The sequence below is a fragment of the Doryrhamphus excisus genome, linkage group LG10 (genome assembly GCF_037039965.1).
Source record: "Doryrhamphus excisus strain RoL-2023G ecotype Guam linkage group LG10, RoL_Dexc_Guam_v1.1, whole genome shotgun sequence".
In the NCBI taxonomy this organism is placed as follows: Eukaryota; Metazoa; Chordata; class Actinopteri; order Syngnathiformes; family Syngnathidae; genus Doryrhamphus; species Doryrhamphus excisus.
In genome coordinates this window covers 7,123,285-7,144,167 of record NC_136366.1, presented here as the reverse complement: position 1 = coordinate 7,144,167, position 20,883 = coordinate 7,123,285, and the positions used below count along the sequence as shown (strand labels likewise).

At 40.2% G+C, this 20,883-nt stretch overlaps 1 protein-coding gene across 1 annotated transcript in view; it reads right to left on the bottom strand.

Moving 5' to 3' along the window:
* Positions 1 to 20,883, bottom strand: part of brinp1 (bone morphogenetic protein/retinoic acid inducible neural-specific 1) — a 124,625-nt gene that overhangs the window by 17,738 nt on the left and 86,004 nt on the right. The window contains exon 5 of the mRNA XM_058065135.2: positions 20,705 to 20,810. Coding sequence (XP_057921118.1) covers positions 20,705 to 20,810 — 106 coding nt within the window. The remainder of the gene's footprint in view (positions 1 to 20,704; positions 20,811 to 20,883) is intronic.

Genomic DNA, 20,883 nt, shown 5'->3' with positions numbered 1-20,883 from the left:
TCTCCTCTTTGCACCTCTGTCCTTCTTCATTACACTCACTTCTACTCCCACCGTGTTCACCACCCCCCTCCGCTGGTCCCGCGTCGGCCTTTGGCTTCCATATACTCCATCACTCATTCCTGTTTCTTCACCTCTTGCGCTCCCACGGCACTCAATCACTGTAGTCTGCAGTGGAATTGTCGTGTCTTGTCCTTACACTTGGCTACAATATGACTAAATCCCTCAGCGTTCTTTGACAGACCTGTGCCAAGCTTTACAGACGGTACATGTTATCGGAAGCAAACAAACAAACCTGCGCTATACAATTTGAACACACAAAAAGCACACAAATACGTGCTGTTATTCTACTCGTCTTACTTAGCATTATTCTAACATTCTATTTACTACAGTCTTTGTTATGACAGTTATCATTTTTCACCAGGAGGGGGCGACACTGTGACAAGGGTCACATGAGGTATGTGCTGTCCTCACAACACGTGTCTGTATGCTGCTAGACAGCCAGCGAACCAATGAAGAAAACTTGCTTGCTTTATGAAGCTTTCTTGTAAAAATAAGTGGTAACCGAAACATACGGAAAAAATAAAATAAAATTCCAATACTGCTCATGTTGCAGGCTAAACACACATCAGCTAACAGTTAGCTAACACACTTACACCAACTGCAAATGGAAACTAGCAGTAGCCTGAAGCTAGCGAACTTAAGAAAAGTACAACTTTTGAAACAGCAGATGCATCTATGTAAGTGCTTTATACACCAATATACTTACATAGACGATAATTTCTCAAGAAACAAGCGTTTAGAGCAACTTTCAGCGTGTTTATGAGGTTTTCCCGTTTCATTTCTGCCATGAAGCCAGCCTGCTTTTCACAGAGAGAAAACGACAAAGCTTGTCTATATGCGAGAGCACTCACTCTCTAGTGGCCCAAAACGATACTTTCTAGAGAAGATGTCTCACTCTGTAAACTTTTTAACCTTTGCGTTTTTAACAATATTTATTAGAACTTTTAGCTATTTTTACTTTCATTTTAACTAACTTATGAAACTTATGAACTATTAATGTCATGTCGCAAAGATGTGACAAGGCTATGGAGACACAGACTAGAGAGTGACCTAACACTCCGGAAGCTACTGTTGTGGCTGTAGCTAAAACTCAACAAAATTCCCAATGTCACTTCCTGTCTACATGTCTGGAAGACATTTCATTAAACACAAATGAGCATGAGTCTTATTTATGTCTTAAATGTTGTATTATATCTAATATATTGGGTAATATGAGTGACTAACGGGCTGCACGGCGGTCAAGTGGTTAGCGCACAGACCTCACAGCTAGGAGACCTGAGTTCAATCCCACCCTCGGCCATCTCTGTGTGGAGTTTGCATGTTCTCTTTGTGCATGCGCGGGTTTTCTCCGAATACTCCGATTTCCTCCCACGTTCCAAAAATATGCTAGGTTAATTGGCGACTCCAAATTGTCCATAGGTATGAATGTGAGTGTGAATGGTTGTTTGTCTATATGTGCCCTGTGATTGGCTGGCCACCAGTCACAGCTGGGATAGGCTCCAGCACCCCTGCGACCCCTCGTGAGGATAAGCGGTAGAAAATGAATGAATGAATGCGTGACTAAGGTGACTATAGGGGTGCTATTTCATGTCTAGAGAGCTCTAATAATGGTTAAATCAAGAAGGTTTCCTAAATAAGAAAATATTCAGTTTATTATTGAATCCTACTTAGTGGAAAATGACCTTATGGAGCGGATTAATGACTCTAAGCAAGGTTCCACTGTACTCTGCATTAAATTGCTTGTAATTCTAAATGGTACATGCCCTAATTTAGTCTACAATTCAATCACACGTTGATTGTTTTGTTTATTAAATCCTCTGTGGTGGTGTGTGGAGGAAAAAATCCACAGTCAATCTCCACATACTTCTGCAGCTAACGCTACTTAGACGCGATGCCCTTGTCACACTTGCTCTATAGAAACACATTTCATCCAATTCAAACAGCTGACATTCAAAAAACAGAATGATTTGCTTCAAATGTTACAAACGTATGGCATCTTGTCAACGCATGCACTTTGAGTTATGTCTCCTTCTGCGGAGTACACTTCTTACATCCTGATGGATGGGGGGCACACACTGCCACCGAGTGCTTACTGCAATGCCACGCTTCGCCTCATAAGTCACACTTTCATTAGCGATTAATTGACCATTGGTGGCTGCAATTTTGCTAAATAATCATTACTTCATCCACTGGTGCAATAAAGTGCCTTTAGTTGAATGGTGAATTAAGATTGGAGGTTATTGTGGGCGGGGGTGTGAACCCCACCCCTCTGATGTGGAATATTCCACATTTACATTGCGCAATTGTCCAAAAACACTTCCCCTTCACTTCCCCTTTTTAATGAGTACCAGGTTCCCAATTTTTCTAATAGCAAACAAAAATGCTAAACAGGTGTGTTACACCCGCAAACGTAATAAAAATCTGCAGCTTTGAATGTAATAATCCCGCAAATGTAATACATTTCCCACAAACGTAATAAAATTTGCCTACTGCAAACGCAATACTGAATTTCCAAAATTATTACATATGTGGGAAAGTGAAAATCTATAAATGTAATAACTTCCCACAAATGTAATATGAGACAAAATAATGATCTTTGTGATCTTTTTTTGTGGAAAAAATATTATTCAAAGAGTATCATTTGAATACATTAAAGGAATGTATAATTATTAAATTATAATTTATTTTTAATTAAAAAATAACATAATTGTGGTCATTGTAATTGTTTTAATAAATTATTATTACTATTATTATTATTATTATTATATTTTATTATTTCTTTTATTATTATATTTTATTATTATTATTTCTTCCCCATATACACACAAAATCCAACATACAATAATATACTGTAACTAAGGACATTTATGCCAACAAACAAAATTTAATAATTTCAGTATTTTCAAATTTTATTTTTCAAATAAATTCAGTGCCCTGTGATTGGCTGGTGACCAGTCCAGGGTGTACCCCACCTTTTGCCCATAGACAGCTGGGATAGGCTCCAGCATCCCCCACGACCCTCGTGAGGAAAAAGCTGTAGAAAATGAATGAATGAATAAATTCAGTATTACGTTTGCAGTGGGCAAATTTTTGTACGTTTGTGGGAAATTTATTACATTTGCAGGTGTAGATTTACTTTGTAGATTTACTTTATGAGGATAAGCGGTAGAAAATGAATGAATGAATGAATGACTTTAGGCTAGGGATACATGTACTGTAGCAGCTATGCAACCTCTTTTCATTTCTTCCCATAAGGCACCTCACCTCACCTCACACAGAGGATCTGGGAATGTGATTGCATCTTTAAAAGTTGGGGATCAGGTGTACCGAGCATGCAAATGCATCACAGACTGATGGATGTGCTCTGAGTAGATTATTAAAGATTACCGTAAGTGTTCTCGACACACTGCAAGCCAGCGCCTCGTGTTATCAAAGAGGGAGCCTAAATATTGTAACACAATCTCACTTGGCGAAGGGGGGGCAAATTGCACAGGACAGCTTAATAAATATTTGCATCTGTCTCTTATTTCCAGCATGGAAATTAAGGATGCATGACTTCTTGGGGATGGAACAGCAAAAACACTGAAAGCGTGGAGAATTCTATTTTCTAGCAGCTCTCAGAGACAAATGCCTGCGTTGGCATACGTGCTGTATCGCATTATCTCAGTGCAAAGCGCTTATTTCTGATGTTTACGCAGAGAAACAAGACAAGGCCGAGGATGCGGTAATGACTGTGACAGCATACAGTACATCCAAAAAGAGGCGGACTTCCTCCTGAAAAAAAAAAAAAAAAGCTGCAGTGGCTTGTTGAAGCAATTGTTGGATTGAGGAGGGCAGCCTGTCTGGAGTGCCTGATGAGCTCTCCGCGCTGGTGAGTTATTGCAAGCCGTGCAGCTCACAAGTCACGGCAATGCAGTAAAAGTGAAATAACCATCCTTCTTCTTGTTCTTATCCTGTGTGCACAATCTCTGTGGAGTCAATTCAACTTTGTGTGTGTGTGTGTGTGTGTTTCTTAAAGGAGCCACACCATCACTGTGGAAGTCTATGAAAGAGTATTCGGGCAAACGCCACATGGGACGTATTAGGCAGGATAATGTTGGAAATCACATTTCTTATGAAAATAAAGTCATAACCATGATATATTATAACCAAGGATATAATATACATGAAGTAGTATGAAGTAGTATGAAGTACTAGTAGTACGATTACATTTGCAATACAACAAAAATCATGTATCATCAGATATAATCAAAAATACTTCTGCAATTACAGGTTGTAAATAAGGTGGAAAATAGTACTATTCTTAAGAATAAATTAATATCACGATGAGAATAATGCTAATAAAAATAAATAATTTTAATAAAATTGTAGTAGTATTACAAAAAATAAGAGAAATTAATTTATTACTAGGAAATGTGGCAATTTGATTAGAATAAAGTCAATAAGTCACTCATTTATTCATTTTCTACCGTTTCCTAATGAGTGTCGCGGGGGTTGCTGGAGCCTATCCCAGCTGTCTTCGGGCTAGGGTCTCCTCGCTGTGAGGTCTGCACACTAACCACACGGCCGCCGTGCAGCATATTATAACCAAGGATATAATATACATGAAGTAGTATGAAGTACTAGTAATACTGTATTTACTTGTATTTGCAATACAACAAAAATCATGTATTATCAGATATAATCAAAAATACTGCTGTAATTACAAGTTGTAAATATGTGTAATCATTTTTACAGTGTATCGAGACAATAACATGGTAAATAGTATTATTCTTAAGAATAAATTAATATCATGATAAGAATAATGCTAATAAAAATAAATAATTTTAATAAAATTGTGGTAGTATTACAAAAATATGATAAATTAATTTATTACAAGGAAATGTGGCAATTTGATTAGAATAAAGTTGGACTTGTAAAATAAGTCATTCATTCATTCATTTTCTACTGCTTTTTCTCACGAGGGTCGCTGGGGGGGTTGCTGGAGCCTATCCCAGCTGTCTTTGGGCAAGAGGCCAATAGAGACACATATAGACAAACAACCATTCACACTCACATTCATACCTATGGACAATTTGCAGTCACCAATTAACCTAGCATGTTTTTGGAATGTGGGAGGAAACCGGTACCCGGAGAAAACCCACGCATGCACGAGGAAAACATGCAAACTCTACACAGAGATGGCCGAGGGTGGAATTGAACCCTGGTCTCCTAGCTGTGAGGTCTGCGCACTAACCACTCGACCGCCGTGCCGAATGTATGACGTTATGAGAATTAAAAACAATATAAATGTTGTGACATTATGAGCCTAGAAGCATCTCTAATAAGACCGTTGATTCCAAACGGTTAAAAATATGAGCTTATTAACGCTTCATTCTGTGAACAATATTTTTTTCATCACGTTGAAATTCTTTTTCCCCTTTAAGTGTGTCTCTAAAACACCTTGCAGAGTCTGCTGACAGACCGACTGATAATTAGTGGCATGGCAACAAGCATCGAAGTTAGCGTGACGTGTGTGCGCACCCATCAAGCTGTTCCGCCATGATGTGATGATGATGTGATGATGATGTGGTCATGTGTCCCTACACGCTGTGTACCAGTGCACATTCGTGAGGGCGTGCACACATCACATGCTTTTACAAGGACCCCGGAGAATGGGGGGGGGGGGCTTGCCTGTTGACAAGCTTTGACGTTTCCATTCCAGCTCTTAAAAGATACGACTGCCCTCAAAGTGTCAAGATTTGCTGTACATACACTGGCAGATCAAAAGCTTAGATTTACTGCAGACATTTATTGGAGAAACTAACATCAGACGATCTGGAGCGCTGGATGAGTTCTCGCATTAGGAGACACGTTGCTTTGAGATGTCTGAACCATCGTCATGCTCTGATGTGCAAATAACAATAAAGATCTACTCTATATTTGTGTGGCTTGCTAATTTAGCCCACCTGATAGGACGGATGACATGGATCTGAATAATGCTTCCAAATGGGTGTGTAGTCTAGATACTATGGAATCTAAGGCTGCGGTGCTTAGTAAGTAATGGTAATGGTTTTATTTCATTTGAACATGCATCAGATTACAATTGAATGCATCACATAATCAGTTCACAGTTCCACATGTCCAAAAGGAGTAGGAAGAAGCAAAGCTTATTAAATCCTACCCCTCCATCTGCTACTTTTACAATCAGTAACTGTTACATTTGTTCACTTCCTGCTTTCCTAATATGTTTTTTTTTTTTGTCACGTACCGAAGTACGAGGTGATATGACCATACAATACAAGTAAGTCTAAGCTTATGTGTTTGTGTTATTGTTATGCTTTTTATGGCATTTCCATGTACTGGAAGTCACATCCTCCTCGTTCCACAACACGATGGTCGTCCAACATTAGCGATATAGGATAGGAACATAGGAAGATATAGGGTTAACTGGTTACTAATGGTATTCATCCCCAATTATGCAACACCACGCATTGCTATGCTGTGTTTTTGTATATTATTGACATCCTGGGTTTCTATAGTTGCTACCCGCTAGTGGCGGTTTAGGGGTTAACTGGGTTGCTGAAGTCCCCACTGAAAGCCCAGGAATTAAATGCACCACTCGCCACTGCGGTCTCGCGTGGGAGTATGCTGCAGCCTATCACCGCTGACTTTGGGCGAGAGGTGGCATCCATCCTATGGCTAATATTGGTGAAATGTAATATGGCATTGGCTTGTGTATAAAACTAATATGGAAACTAAAAGTGGAAAAGGGTCATGAAGAAGGAATATTGTTCAGTTGTAATAAAACTGCTACTGCGGACAAGGTTACAGTTACAGTGCTACTTCCTGTGGAAGTCTCATTTTACAGTCTTTTTACAAGACGTCTCTGAGGTCCCCCAATAGTAAAACTCTAGCCTCGATGCTCGAATTTAGACCATTTAAAAGTACTTTTAGTGATAAAATATGTTGTTTACATATTTGAGCTGTCAAAGTGAAAGTTATGCTTAAAATGTATCTTTCCATGAAAAGCTGGTTTTAGTCGGGAACGGATATTTTCCTGAAACCTCCTATTTTCTGCTGCTGATTAGAAAAAAAGACTGATCGAATTAACTGAATACTGATGATGTAACAAACATGATCAGAGAGACCCTAACCCCAAAGCGGCGTCCATCCTATGTATGTAATATTGGTGAAATGTAATATGGCATTGGCTCGGCAGGCTCAGAACCTAAAGTGTATAAAACTAAAATGGAAACTAAAAGAGGAAAATGGATATTGTTCAGTTGTAATAAAACTGCTACTGCGTACAAGGTTACAGTTACAGTGCTACTTCCTGTGGAAGTCTCATTTTACAGTCTTTTTACAAGACGTCTCTGAGGTCCCCCAATAGTAAAACGCTAGCCTCGATGCTCGAATTTAGACCATTTAAAAGTACTTTTAGTGATAAAATATGTTGTTTACATATTTGAGCTGTCAAAGTGAAAGTTATGCTTAAAATGTATCTTTCCACAAAAAGCTAGTTTTAGTCGGGAACGGATATTTTCCTGAAACCTTCTCCTATGTTCTCCTGCTGATTACTAACAAAGACTGACCGAATTAACTGAATGCTGATGATGTAACAAACATAATCAGAGAGACCCTAACCCAGAAGCGGCGTCCATCCTATGGCTAATATTGGTGAAATGTAATATGGCATTGGTTCGGCAGGCTCAGAACCTAAAGTGTATAAAACTAAAATGGAAACTAAAAGTGGAAAAGGGTCCTGCAGAAGGAATATTGTTCAGTTGTAATAAAACTGCTACTGCGTACAAGGTTACAGTTACAGTGCTACTTCCTGTGGAAGTCTCATTTTACAGTCTTTTTACAAGACGTCTCTGAGGTCCCCTAATAGTAAAACTCTAGCCTCGATGCTAGAAATTAGACCATTTAAAAGTACTTTTAATGAGCCCTACTAACTAAATAGTGTGGGGATGTCAAACAACCCCTTTTTGTGTTGTTTGTTTATGTTGTTTACATATTTGAGCTGTCAAAGTGAAAGTTATGCTTGAAATGTATCTTTCCATGAAAAGCTGGTTTTAGTCGGGAACGGATATTTTCCTGAAACCTCCTATTTTCTGCTGCTGATTACTAAAAAAGACTGACCGAATTAATTGAATGTTGATGATGTAATAAACATGATCAGAGAGACCCTAACCCAGAAGCAAAAAGTAGCATGCAGGAAGGGGCGCCATGGCGATGTAACACAAACCCAAAGCAACAACCACACAGAAATGACAGAAGGGGGAGATTTATGGTCATGCCAGCCCAAATGGAAACTCACTCTTGATTGACCACTTCCAATTGAAAGCTGACCTCCAGGTCAGTCTGGGAAGATTTCATCAGGTACTAGAGGAGGCTTTACCGTGTTTGAGGGCTGTGGAAAACGTGTGTAGCCATCCATCTTGTAAATGATCCCGTTTTATCAGTTCTCCGGGCAAAGGGTCGCATGTTTTAATAAAGGAAATCATTACTGTGGTCCGGTTTCTCGGAATGCCTCTCCGACTCACACGTGATAATTCCTGGAAATAAAATACAACAATTTTGCTTCCTTTCTTGATCTCGCCTTAGTTAATTATTTTCAGTTTTTCTGCCCAAGTGCTCTCCAAATGCATATTTCCACAGTAAGCCATTAAAGAAAAAATAAAGTAGATAGTAGTTAATTTTTCATATTTGTTTGTGTTCCCCCGTGATGCATGCAGCATCCCCCCCCCCCCCCCCTCAAAGAGAGGGACAGCGATGGAGCGACAAGTATCTAATTCATCACGCAGCTCACAACTCGCCTACAGGGCCAGTTTAATTTACTTTCACTTCACCACTTTGAAAAGTGTTGGCTCAGGCTATTCTAACATATTCATAAATCTTGTGTGATGTGCTCATGGCTCTGCCGAGATACACTCGGAGGGAACGGGGAAGAGACGAGAGGCAGAGAGCACGTGTGGAGAAAGACAAACCAAGCGGCTTTGTTTTTGGCTTTCATTTATGACAGCGGTGTTGACAATGATTGGGTTCCTCTGAGCTAACGGCTTTTCAAAGTTAACCTTAATCTCCATCCTTTATGTATTTATACATGATACAATGTTTCTGTACTCCCTAGTTATTCATTTCCCCAGTTGTTTAAAAGCTGTTTATTTTTCATATACTTTAATTTCCAATGTATTTCATGATTTATTGTATGTTTTCATTTTATTCCATGGATTGTACAATGAGAGGAGGGGGGGTTCTTTCTTGCCAATACGGAAGAGTGTTAATAAACAATTAAAATCACGGCCGCTTAGCAACTTCATGCAAATTTTCATCTAAGGCTCGACTCTCAGCAGAATCGTTTTTACCTTTTGGTCTCTGAGGAAATTTCAATTTCACTGGCGCTAATATCAAGAGTGCCTCTCAGCGTCAGTCTGGAGCCAGGACAAACAAACAAATGTGCTGGGAGCAAATTAGTATTGAAATCCCAGTCGGAATAAAGCAAAAGACATTTTGACACATATAAATTCTTTAGAAATATTACACCCGGGGACTTTCAAGGTCTATGAAACTAAAATGGCACAAGGCGGAGCGCAGACTGGCGCTAAGTCCTAAAGCCCTCATGTGGCTAACAATTCTTTAGAAAATCTGAACCAAAGTGATGCAATGATTACAAATCTGCATATTCATGCTCTGTAGTACTTAGTGAGCTGAACTTGTAAAGTCATACTTTGAAGAGTAGTGCAATGAATGTCACGCTCTGCAGGACGAGGTGGGCTTGCTGAGCCCTCCTTTGCTGCTTTTGCTGTGGGATGGATGGATGGAATTTCCTTTTAGATAATGTTGGCCATTTAAGAAAATTGGGAAGTTACAAAAACTGAGTCGTAATTACCATAAAGGGTATTATGAGAAAAGGAATGAATGGCCGTAATTTTATGAGTAGTAGTAGAAAAAATAGAAGTAGTAATACTACAGGCAAAAATATATCAAGGAAAAAGTGAAGATGAGGATGAGTATGAGGACTGCCAAATTACGCTTCATAAAAAGTGAAATTGGGCTGCACTGCGATTGTGTGGTTAGCACGCAGACCTAGGAGACCAGGGTTCAATTCCACCCTCGGCCATCTCCGTGTGGAGTTTGCATGTTCTCCCTGTTTTCTCCGGGTACTCCGGTTTCCTCCCACATTCCAAAAACATGCTAGATTAATTGGCCACTCCAAGTTGTCCATAGGTATGAATGTGAGTGTGAATGGTTGTTTGTCTATATGTGCCCTGTGATTGGCTGGCCACCAGTCCAGGGTGTACCCCACCTCTCGCCCGAAGAGAGCTGGGATAGGCTCCAGCAACACCCGCGACCCTCGTGAGGAAAACCGGTAGAAAATGAATGAATGAATAACTTATTTTACAAGTCCAACTTTATTCTAATCAAATTGCCACATTTCCTTGTAATAAATTAATTTCTCTATTTTTTTGTAATACTATTGCAAATTTATTAAAATGATTTATTTTTATTAGCATTATTCTTATCATGATATTCATTTATTCTTAAGAATAGTACTATTTACCACCTTATTGTCTCGATACGCTTGAAAAATTATCACACATATTTACAACTTGTAATTACAGCAGTATTTCTGATTATATCTGATACATATTTTTGTTGTATTGCAAATGTAATCATACTACTAGTACTTCATACTACTTCATGTATATTATATTGCTTATAATATATCATGGTTATGACTTTATTTTCATTTTCAAGAAATGTGATTTCCAACATTATCCTCGACATAGTCTGTCTGTGTACCCCGCCTCTCGCTCAAAGACAGCTGAGATAGGCTCCAGCACCCCCCAGCGACCCCCGTGAGGAAAAGCGGTACAAAATGAATGAATGAAATAGTGATATCATTTATGGTACATTAAGGTCAGGTTATCGGTGAGAGAATAGCATTAGCAGTAAGATACATTTATCCAGGCTACAATAAATTGGAGTGTTAGCCGTTATTTTGTTGACTTTTCGCCAGGACTTCCCAAATGTGAGGGGTGTTCTGCATTACTCGAGTCCTGGGTTAGCGAGGTCTGTTGAATCTAAATCCGGGCTAGCCTGTAGGCGACTCTCTTCTGGGGTTCGGCGCGTTTGTTGACTTGTGTCGCCTCAACTCTACCAAGTTTCTTACCTGCTGCTTCTGTTGTCCTCGGTCACCTTTTGTTCCTGCCTGGACTTAATAAAAGGACGTTTATGTGCCTGTGTCTCTGCCCACTGCCGCCCAGTTAGTGACATTTAACCTATGATCTGTGTTTTGTCTATATGTGCCCTGCCATTGGCTGGCCAGACCAGGTTGTAGCCTGCCTCTCTTCCGATGTCAGCTGGGATAGGCTCCAGCATACCCCCACATAGAACACAATGGATGGATGGAACATGGCCTGGCAAGTGCCTGTATTGTCATCATTGAATGTTGAACAAGCCCGAATATGAAAGAAAAACTTGAGCGGCCACATGAAGTTGACACCAATGAAAGTGTTTGATTGATCAAAGAGGCGTGAAATGGAATATGAAAAAAAAACACAGCTCCGACACCATCCTTAATTTGGATGATTTCTCTGCGAAACAAGGGAGAAAGCACACGGCGTCGGTTTCATACGCCAACTATTTAAAATCTGCTGGGGAAGCAGGAGGACAATGTTTGGGCTTTGATAGGTAGCTCCCTTTATGTTCAATTCCAATAGCGCATTCTCATCTATATCTAAGTGGAAGCAGGAGGCATATCCAGGGAATGTCATATCCTGCGTTGTGTTATCTGTGTCTCGCAGCCTCGCTTGCTCACAAAGACCACAGGGACCACAAGGGTGAGACACAAACTGATTTTCCTTTTGAGTATGGCCATGCTTTGTGCGCCACGGTCCCTGGGTGTGGACCTTAAGTCATTTTAAGTCCTCCTTGCTTGTTTACCTAAAATCTGACCGAAAAGACTCTAAACCAAAACACAGAAAGAATGTCTCCTTTACGAATGGGCATGATTATATATTATTTATTATATATGGATTACAAGGAAGCAATTGAAGTGCATTACTGGTTGCAACCAGCAGAGGTGCTGTCGATTCCGTATCAAAGATTGTTTTATTCATTCATTCATTCATTTTCTACCGCTTATCCTCACGAGGGTCGCGGGGGTGCTGGAGCCTATCCCAGCTGTCTTCGGGCAAGAGGCGCAGTACACCCTGGACTGGTCGCCAGCCAATCACAGGGCACATATAGACAAACAACCATTCACACTCACATTCATACCTATGGACAATTTGGAGTCGCCAATTAACCTAGCCCACTCATGCACGGGGAGAACATGCAAACGCCACACAGAGATGGAATTGAACCCTGGTCTCCTAGCTGTGAGGTCTGCGCGCTAACCACTCGACCACCGTGCCGCCTCTGTGTGAGAAATGTCCACCCAAATTATGGTGGTCAAACATTGAGTTTTGGACTGGTGGCCAGCCAATCACAGGGCACATATAGACAAACAACCATTCACACTCACATTCATACCTTGTCAGTCAAAAAGATGACATCACATCATTGACTTACGACTGACGCTATTGCAACATTGGTTCTGTTGACTACAGTTAGAGCTTTAATCGTCCATAGTCGATTAAAGCTCATGTAGTCACATGCCCGTCTCTAATTCGGATGTAGTTATTCTGCAGTCAGTCAGCGGTTGGGCTCCACCCACTGAGCTGAATTCTTAATGCATTTGAGCATGTCGCTAACAGAAATGGAAATGCACAACACCAAAAGACGGCACTGTAAAAAAAATGTGTCCATGGTCAATTAAACAATAATTGAAACCTGCAAGCTGCAACCTGCTCTGGCCTTCCACCTGGGTGCAGCAGTTGGGGGTTAAAGGGCTCGCGTAAAGGCGCTACCATGGTGTTAATGAGGGAGTGTCTTGTTTCTCCATTTTTCTCCCAACACACAGGTTCATCATGTGAGGCTAAGACCTTTATGACCTTAAAATCATCAAGTTTGCATTGCTAACCTTTGGGCCTTTGGGATTATGTATAAAATAATGACTTGTGCTTGAATTGAAGTCATTATTTTCTTATGGATGGCTCATAAAAAGATGGTGCCTCATTGTTTTAGTGCCTAATTGATGTTTCAGATGTGACTCATTTCCATTCAAATTCCATTCGAATATTCACGTTTGGCTAAATCAGACCTGTTTACATTGGTAATGGTAATGGTTTTATTTCATTTGAACATGCATCAGATTACAATTGAATGCATCACATAATCAGTTTACAGTTCCACATGTCCAAAAGGAGTAGGAAGAAGCAAAGCTTATTAAATCCTACCCCTCCATCTGGTACTTTTACAATCAGTAACTGTTACATTTGTTCACTTCCTGCTTTCCTAATATATGTATATATGTATTTATTTATTTTTTTTAACATTGACATATTTTGCATAGGCGGCACGGCGGACGAGTGGTTAGCGCAAAGACCTCACAGCTAGGAGACCATGCTTCAATTCCACCCTCGGCCGTCTCTGTGTGGAGTTTGCATGTTCTCCCCGTGCATGCGTGGGTTTTCTCCGGGTACTCCGGTTTCCTCCCACATTCCAAAAACATGCTAGGTTAATTGGCGACTCTAAATAGTCCATAGGTATGAATGTGAGTGTGAATGGTTGTTTGTCTATATGTGCCCTGTGATTGGCTGGCGACCAGTCCAGGGTGCCCGAGGACAGCTGGGATAGGCTCCAGCACCCCCGCGATCCTCGTGAGGAAAAGCGGTAGAAAATGAATGAATGAATATTTTGCATACATGTACACTTTGCTCAGTGGAAGCTGCTGGTAATTGAAGGAGGCCAAGCTCATTTTTTTCTGCCAGACATCATAAATGTGTTTATTTATTTACATGTAAGTTCTAGTATCTGCCATGATGTGCAGCTTGCTAGCAGCTGGAGCTACAGAGCAACGCTCTTGTGTGACCGACCGGCTGTGAGTTTGAGTAATCGTGACAGGCAGCTGCCGCTACTCGTTGGGGAAAGAAACCACAGAGTGACAAAAGAGAGTCGTCAAACACAAGTCTAGTCCTTTTTGGACAAGGACAAAGTTGCTGGGGATCGCTAATGTCAGCGGATCATTCACAAGAACGGAATGAAAACTTTATACTTAAGGTTTATATACTTGAAGATGGCTGATTCGCTCATTTTACTGTCAATCAAACAGATATTCCACCTCAGATAGATCATCTATGCCCCTTAGACCCTCAGAGATGTTGAGCGTCCGATGGATGTTACGAAGCCCAACATTTATATATCTATGACCGTCCATATTTGGGCCGCTTAGTGTCCGGCTGCATAGAAGCGATGAACGTATGAAGGAAGTCTTATCACAGGTAGCTCTACTCTGAAGAAAACATTCCATATTTTAGCACATATTTAGTCAATGAAATATACACATTTCATTGTAATGTGTAATATCACATTACAACGTGATATTTCACACCTTTTTTTGGCAGTTTAGGTTGCACCTTTGCGCCAATATAGTGAAATATTAGACATCAATTATATTTAAAATCAACGCTTGTTTGGAGCCTATGAAGCATCATAAAAATTATGAAAATATTAATTAATTCATTCATTTATTTTCTACCGCTTTTCCTCACGAGGGTCGCGGGGAATGCTGGAGCCTATCCCAACTGTCTTCGGGCGAGAGACGGGGTACACCCTGGACTGGTCGGCAGCCAATCACAGGGCACATATAGACAAACAACCATTCACACTCACATTCATACCTATGGACAATTTGGAGTCGCCAATTAACCTAGCATGTTTTTGGAATGTGGGAGGAAACCGGAGTACCACGGGGAGAACATGCAAACTCCACACAGAGATGGCCGAGGGTGGAATTGAACCCTTGTCTCCTAGCTGTGAGGTCTGCACGCTAACCACTCGACCACCGTGCAGCCTGAAAATATTCCAATTATTAATATTAAATCCTACTTCACGGAAATTCACTTATCACGGTTGGCTCTAGAACCAATTAACTATAAAAAAAACAAGATATTAATATTTATGTGTTCAATGTGTCTTTTAAACAACTGTTAGTAATGCCAGCTAGCCAGTAGAGATGGACTTATGTTTTTTTTGTTTGAAAAAAGTTTAGAGGGACAGCACCGTTAAATCTTCACAGTCAGTCAGAATGAAGACGCATAGTAGGTGTTTAGAGGAAGTGCTTGGGGCAACCCTATGTCATAGTTTCCTTCTAAGGGTGTCTTGGTTTCCTTTGTGTTGTCAAGAAAGAAGATGATGCCTTTGAGGGCTTTTTCCTATTGAGTTGGCGGCGAGGATCAGCTGTAAAGACTTATTCAAAGAAAAAGGCAGCAAAGATGCTTTTTGTGGATTCAGAAGTTGCTTCAGATGGTCAAAGTTTCCGACTAGGATGCAAGATAAAAAAGCATCCTTTTCCTCTTACACCGTGGATCAACTTTTTCTCCAAAGAGGAGCTGAAGTGGAGTTTAAAGCCGAGGCTGTAACCTTTCTTTTCAAGATGTTAATTATGCTGAAGCACACTTTAGGTATTTTTGCCAAAGCCCTTTGACATGCTCATTGGCAAAGTAGGAATCTATATAACCCCCCCCCCAATGGATTTGGATCATGACATATCACATCACCGTGTGTGTGATCTCTTTAAAACAATGCTTTTCTCCACAGAGAGCTTATGAAATGCAGCAATCAATAATCTCCAGAGTGGAACCTTGTACTTGCATGAATACTATTGGGGGGGGGGGGGTTGCAGGCATGCCTCCATTTAAATGTGTCTTTCTTAGCAATTATCACCTCAAATTGACATGGACGACATGGAGCAAATCACTGAACCGGAGTTTTCTTGTGACAGGCTCGGTTTGTCAATTCGCTGGCTGTTTCCCCCCCCCCCCCAAAGTGAGAAATGTCAAAAGATTACCGTGAGGGCAAAATACAAAAAGACTTCAAGACACCCCATCCTGACCTTTTTACTTGAAGCTGTCTAATGAATTGCCATTTCTATACCCAACACTTTAGCAAGGCATCATCTGCTTGAAGGGTTCAGGTTAAGAGGTTGGAGGCAATAATGACGCAAGTTGTAAAGTTCAACATGGCAGACTTATTAGGGCACCGCTTCCATGTGCTTTTTTTTGTCTTCCTTCGATGCTCACGACGAGTATGTGACTGTAAAGCTTCCTACGTGATAGTTTATGTTCTTTTTTTAGTTTAGTTTCTCATTGGATGCTCTTATTTTTGTATTCACTTCCTGTTTTGCCTTGTTTCCAGTTTCCTATCTCCCACACCTGTTTCTAATTTCACTCTTTTCTATTTAGTTCAGGTGTGTGCTGCTTCCTTTGTTGGTTCATTTGTTTGCCTTGTTTGCCCAGTTGGTGTTTTTTCTGCTTATCTGCAATCATTATTAAAAGAAATACTTTTATCCTGCACTTTGCTTATGTGTCTGCATCCTGGAGTCACAACCATGCCTAAACTTGACAGTTGTGTTATTTTTCAAGCCTATTTTATGTGCACCTTTGTTGTATTTCCACTTGCCGACAGCGACCATGTTTGCGTCATGTGGCCAAACACATTATTATATTTGTGAACCATAAAGAACATAAACGTGTAAAATCAGTTGCTAAACTAATTACAGGCCCATAGACCTCAGAAACGCCCTAATTGCCCTGCACTTTGCTCATTGTGCTGTGCTGGGCCGTTCAAACGCATTATGTAACACAGTGTCAAGTGCTAATGCTGTTTTTTTTATTTTTATTCATGGACCCCCTATGACAGTGATTCCCAAAGTGTGGACCACGGCCCCCTGTAGGGCCATGAGAGGTCATTAAAAATATGATTCATTTTTGCTGTAAAATATTTATTGCACTTTTAGAAAAAATATATTTATAAGCCTAAGTAATAACCTATTGAGTGTTATTGAGTGACATTTCACAATATTTTAGGAACCTTATATAGTTTATGATTGGAACATAGCTCTCTGGTCATCATGCCAGAGGGAGCACGTAGTATGTAGTGGCGGGAAAAATGGATCGCAGTTGAGAAACACCACAATTTAAAAGTTTGGGCTTCCTTTATCCCCCTGCTTTCATTGAAATCCTGAATCTTTATAATAATGATACTAATAAAAAATAAAAATAAATAAATGAATAAATCAATATTCATAAAGTTAAGTGCGCTAAAAACGCAGCATTTCGTCTATGTACTGTTTATAGGACAAAGGTGGGCCGCAGACATTTTTTTAGATTTTCAAGTGAGTTGGTAAAGTTTGGGAACCCCTACCCTACGACATTTGGTGGGGTACGCCCACCCCACTTAGGGAACCTGGGGACAATGACAGCGGCTTTGATGCAAAAGTAATAGTGTCTCATGACCTCAGTACCAGTACCAGTACCAGAGCTCATAGGAGGTACAGATGCAACTCAACAGTACAAATCAAAGCTATCCATTTTAACACAACATCTGGTTATTAAAGATTAAGACTAAGCATTTGGGATTCTATTAGCTTGAAGCATTTACTGGACATTTTTGACAGATATATTAAAAAAAAACAATAAAAAACTATATTATGAAAGCAGGAAGTGAACAAATGTAACAGTTACTGACTGTAAAAGTACCAGATGGAGGGGTATAATTTAATAAGATTTGCTTCTTCCTACTCCTTTTGGACATGTGAAACTGTGAACTGATTATGTGATGCATTCAATTGTAATCCGATGCATTTTCGAATGAAATAAAACCATTACCATTACCATTTTCTTTTACTTGCCAAACCCTGCAATAACATTGTGTAGCGTTTTACCCGAACCAAATGCATTGCTGTTTTCTGGACTTTGAACCTACCCCAAATGGTGGTTATTGTCATCCTCTACTATGATGGACTCCATTCTGGATCAACTCACATATTTTCTCCTTGTTTCCCGTCACTACCGTTTCAATGGTGGCGGTATCCACGGTGACGGGTGGAGAGAGTTGCCCTTATTTATGCAAATGTTGAGAGGTATGTTCCTGAATCAAATCTTTCAATCTACTACTGTTTGTGGTCTGAATGCAGAATGAACACACTAAACTTGTGGGGATTGAGTTAGGACAAAATAAATGCTGCCACCGTCGTTTAATCTGAATACAAATAAAGTGCAAAGAGACAAAACATGCTCAGTAATCTCCCAGGAAGGTCACAACACAGAAGACTAAATATGAATACATTTCCTGGCAACAGCTTGAAAAATGATATTCTCCGAAAGCTTTAAATCACGCCAACATGTGTTCAGTGGAGGCCAAATCAAACTGAGGCATGTGAACTCCGAGGAAAATGAAAAAAGGTTTTAAAGCTTTGCAGATTTGGTGTTCCCAAGAGAGCAGGGCCGGCTTAGGGAGAACCATGCAAACAATCTCCAGTTGAGATGAAAGAAGACTAATTGCTACACGAACGCTTGTGTTTTAAGACCAAAATGGGTGGGTTAAATAATTGGATGTCATTATTTCAGCAGAGTATATCGTATAAGTGCTCCACTGGGAACATGCGTCTCGATGAGCCGTGCAAAGTGCAGTCTCTTTGTATACCACTTCGGCTGTTGATAATGTAAAATCATCTTCTCCTAATTAACAAGCGCACACCATAAATTTAGCTATTATAACCTCAAGGCGCCAAATTGTGTCCTTGCTGCCGACTCCATGATACACGTAACCAAATATTGAAGGGATTCCATTGTTTTGTGCTGAATTTACCTTACCTGTTCGATTCCAATTCTGTGCCCCCATATGTATTTTGGATATGCATATCCAATAGCATTGTATTAGATTTCATAAAAACCTAAACCCAAATGTGTTAAACTTGCTTAGGGATCCCGTAGCCCTCAATTTACCTGGGGGCCACTGGAGCTAGGGTCTGGGCAAGGCTGGGCCGCATCAGGTTTTCAAAAAAAAAACCCAAAACGCATTTATTAAAAACAGAAAAATATACAAACTTTTTCAGTGCTAAAACTTTTTCAGTGCTAAAACATTCCACTGTTCTCAAATATCTTAATTTTTATTTTTCTGCACAAAATAAGATGAAAAATAAATAAACAAATCAAGAATAAAGAAAATCAATCCATCAGTAATAAATAAATGTAATAATAATAATAAAACGGCAAATAATATAAATTTAAGAAACCACATATAGTTGGTGGGTAGACAAATTATTTTTTTTTAATTTTTTAATTTTTTTTTTATTATTTTTTTAAAATTAACAAAGCATTATTAGAGCCCTGTAGACAAAACAGGGCTATAGTCACATTTATTCATTCATTCATTTTCTACCTCGCGGGGGGTGCTGGAGCCTATCCCAGCTGTCCACCCTGGACTGGTGGCCAGCCAATCACAGGGCACATATAGACAAACAACCATTCACACTCACATTCATACCTATGGACAATTTGGAGTGGCCAATTAACCTAGCATGTTTTTGGAATGTGGGAGGAAACCGGAGTACCCGGAGAAAACCCACGCATGCACGGGGAGAACATGCAAACTCCACACAGAGATGCCTGAGGGTGGAATTGAACCCTGGTCTCCTAGCTGTGAGGTCTGCACGCTAACCACTAGACCGCCGTGCCGCCCCTAGTCACATTTATACTCTTTTTTATTTACAAAAAAATGTTGAGACTGGAATCGATTAACCGCAACTTTTTGTCTGATTCATATCTCTTGTAAAGAGGCATGATTTGAATATGAGAATATCATATTCTGTGACCTTTCGTCTTTTAGGGTGCCGTGACCTCCTGTATATGTCACAAAAGTGTACCTCACAGTCATCATTGTCCAAATATTTGGTGACACTTTGTTGTAGTGGTCAGTGCCAGAGTGCTGGCTGTACTGTGGAGTTGTGGTTAATCAAGGGAAACGTCAATTCCAACATGTATTTATCGTTTGAGACACACAAAAAAAAAAAAAAATCCAAAGTCCAAATCCATCCTTTAAAACAGGAAGCTACCATCTCCAGTTGGATGCCTCCTAAGATGAGGTAGGGATGCAAGCGTGAGTCAGACACCTACAGAGATCGTTCATCAAGACACAATGGAGGTCTTAAGTGTTTCTTTGACAAGCCACTTAGTTGTCTGATTTTTAGAGGACAAATAATGATCTCTCCAGAGATGAGAAGCTGAAAATGTGCCTTTGAGAATCTCTAGCTGGCTCTAATCATCTCGGTAAACTTGGCGAAATCAAAGAAGCGCTCACTCTGTTCAAATACTTGACCATAGATTACACGAGCGCTTCATCTCTTGACTCTTTCTCATTTGCCTGCCAATTGCATCTCCCAGCCTTGTAATTACTCGTGACATTGTTTAAGATCTTTTTCCGCTTAAGAACTCAAAAAGGAACCACCGGAGCGTAAAAGTTAGTTATTTGGATCCGTTGATGAGTTGTCCGTGAAAGATTATTTTTCGATCGTGTCCCAACCCCATGAAATTGGTTAATTTTCTTTCAAGAACACGTATCATTGAATAAACTTGACGTCCGGCGAAAACACGCATCCCATGATGCATCACTCTCGGCAATTTCAAAGAGACCAAATTGAGTTTGTGGAAGCGTGACACAATGTGACATGGCGTCGTGAAGCAAATATAGACCACGCTCGGACTTTGTTTACCTTGCAGATGAAGCTTGCTCTCTGGGCTCTGCAGAAGGATGGAGCTCACCGAATCGAGATTGTCGTAGCTGCTGCATCCCAGCGGCCCTGTCCGTGTCTCCGTCACCTGGAAAACAATTAAACGCCATTTAAAAATACATGACTGGAAATGACGTTGGTCGCCTTCCCCTTTCGATTTG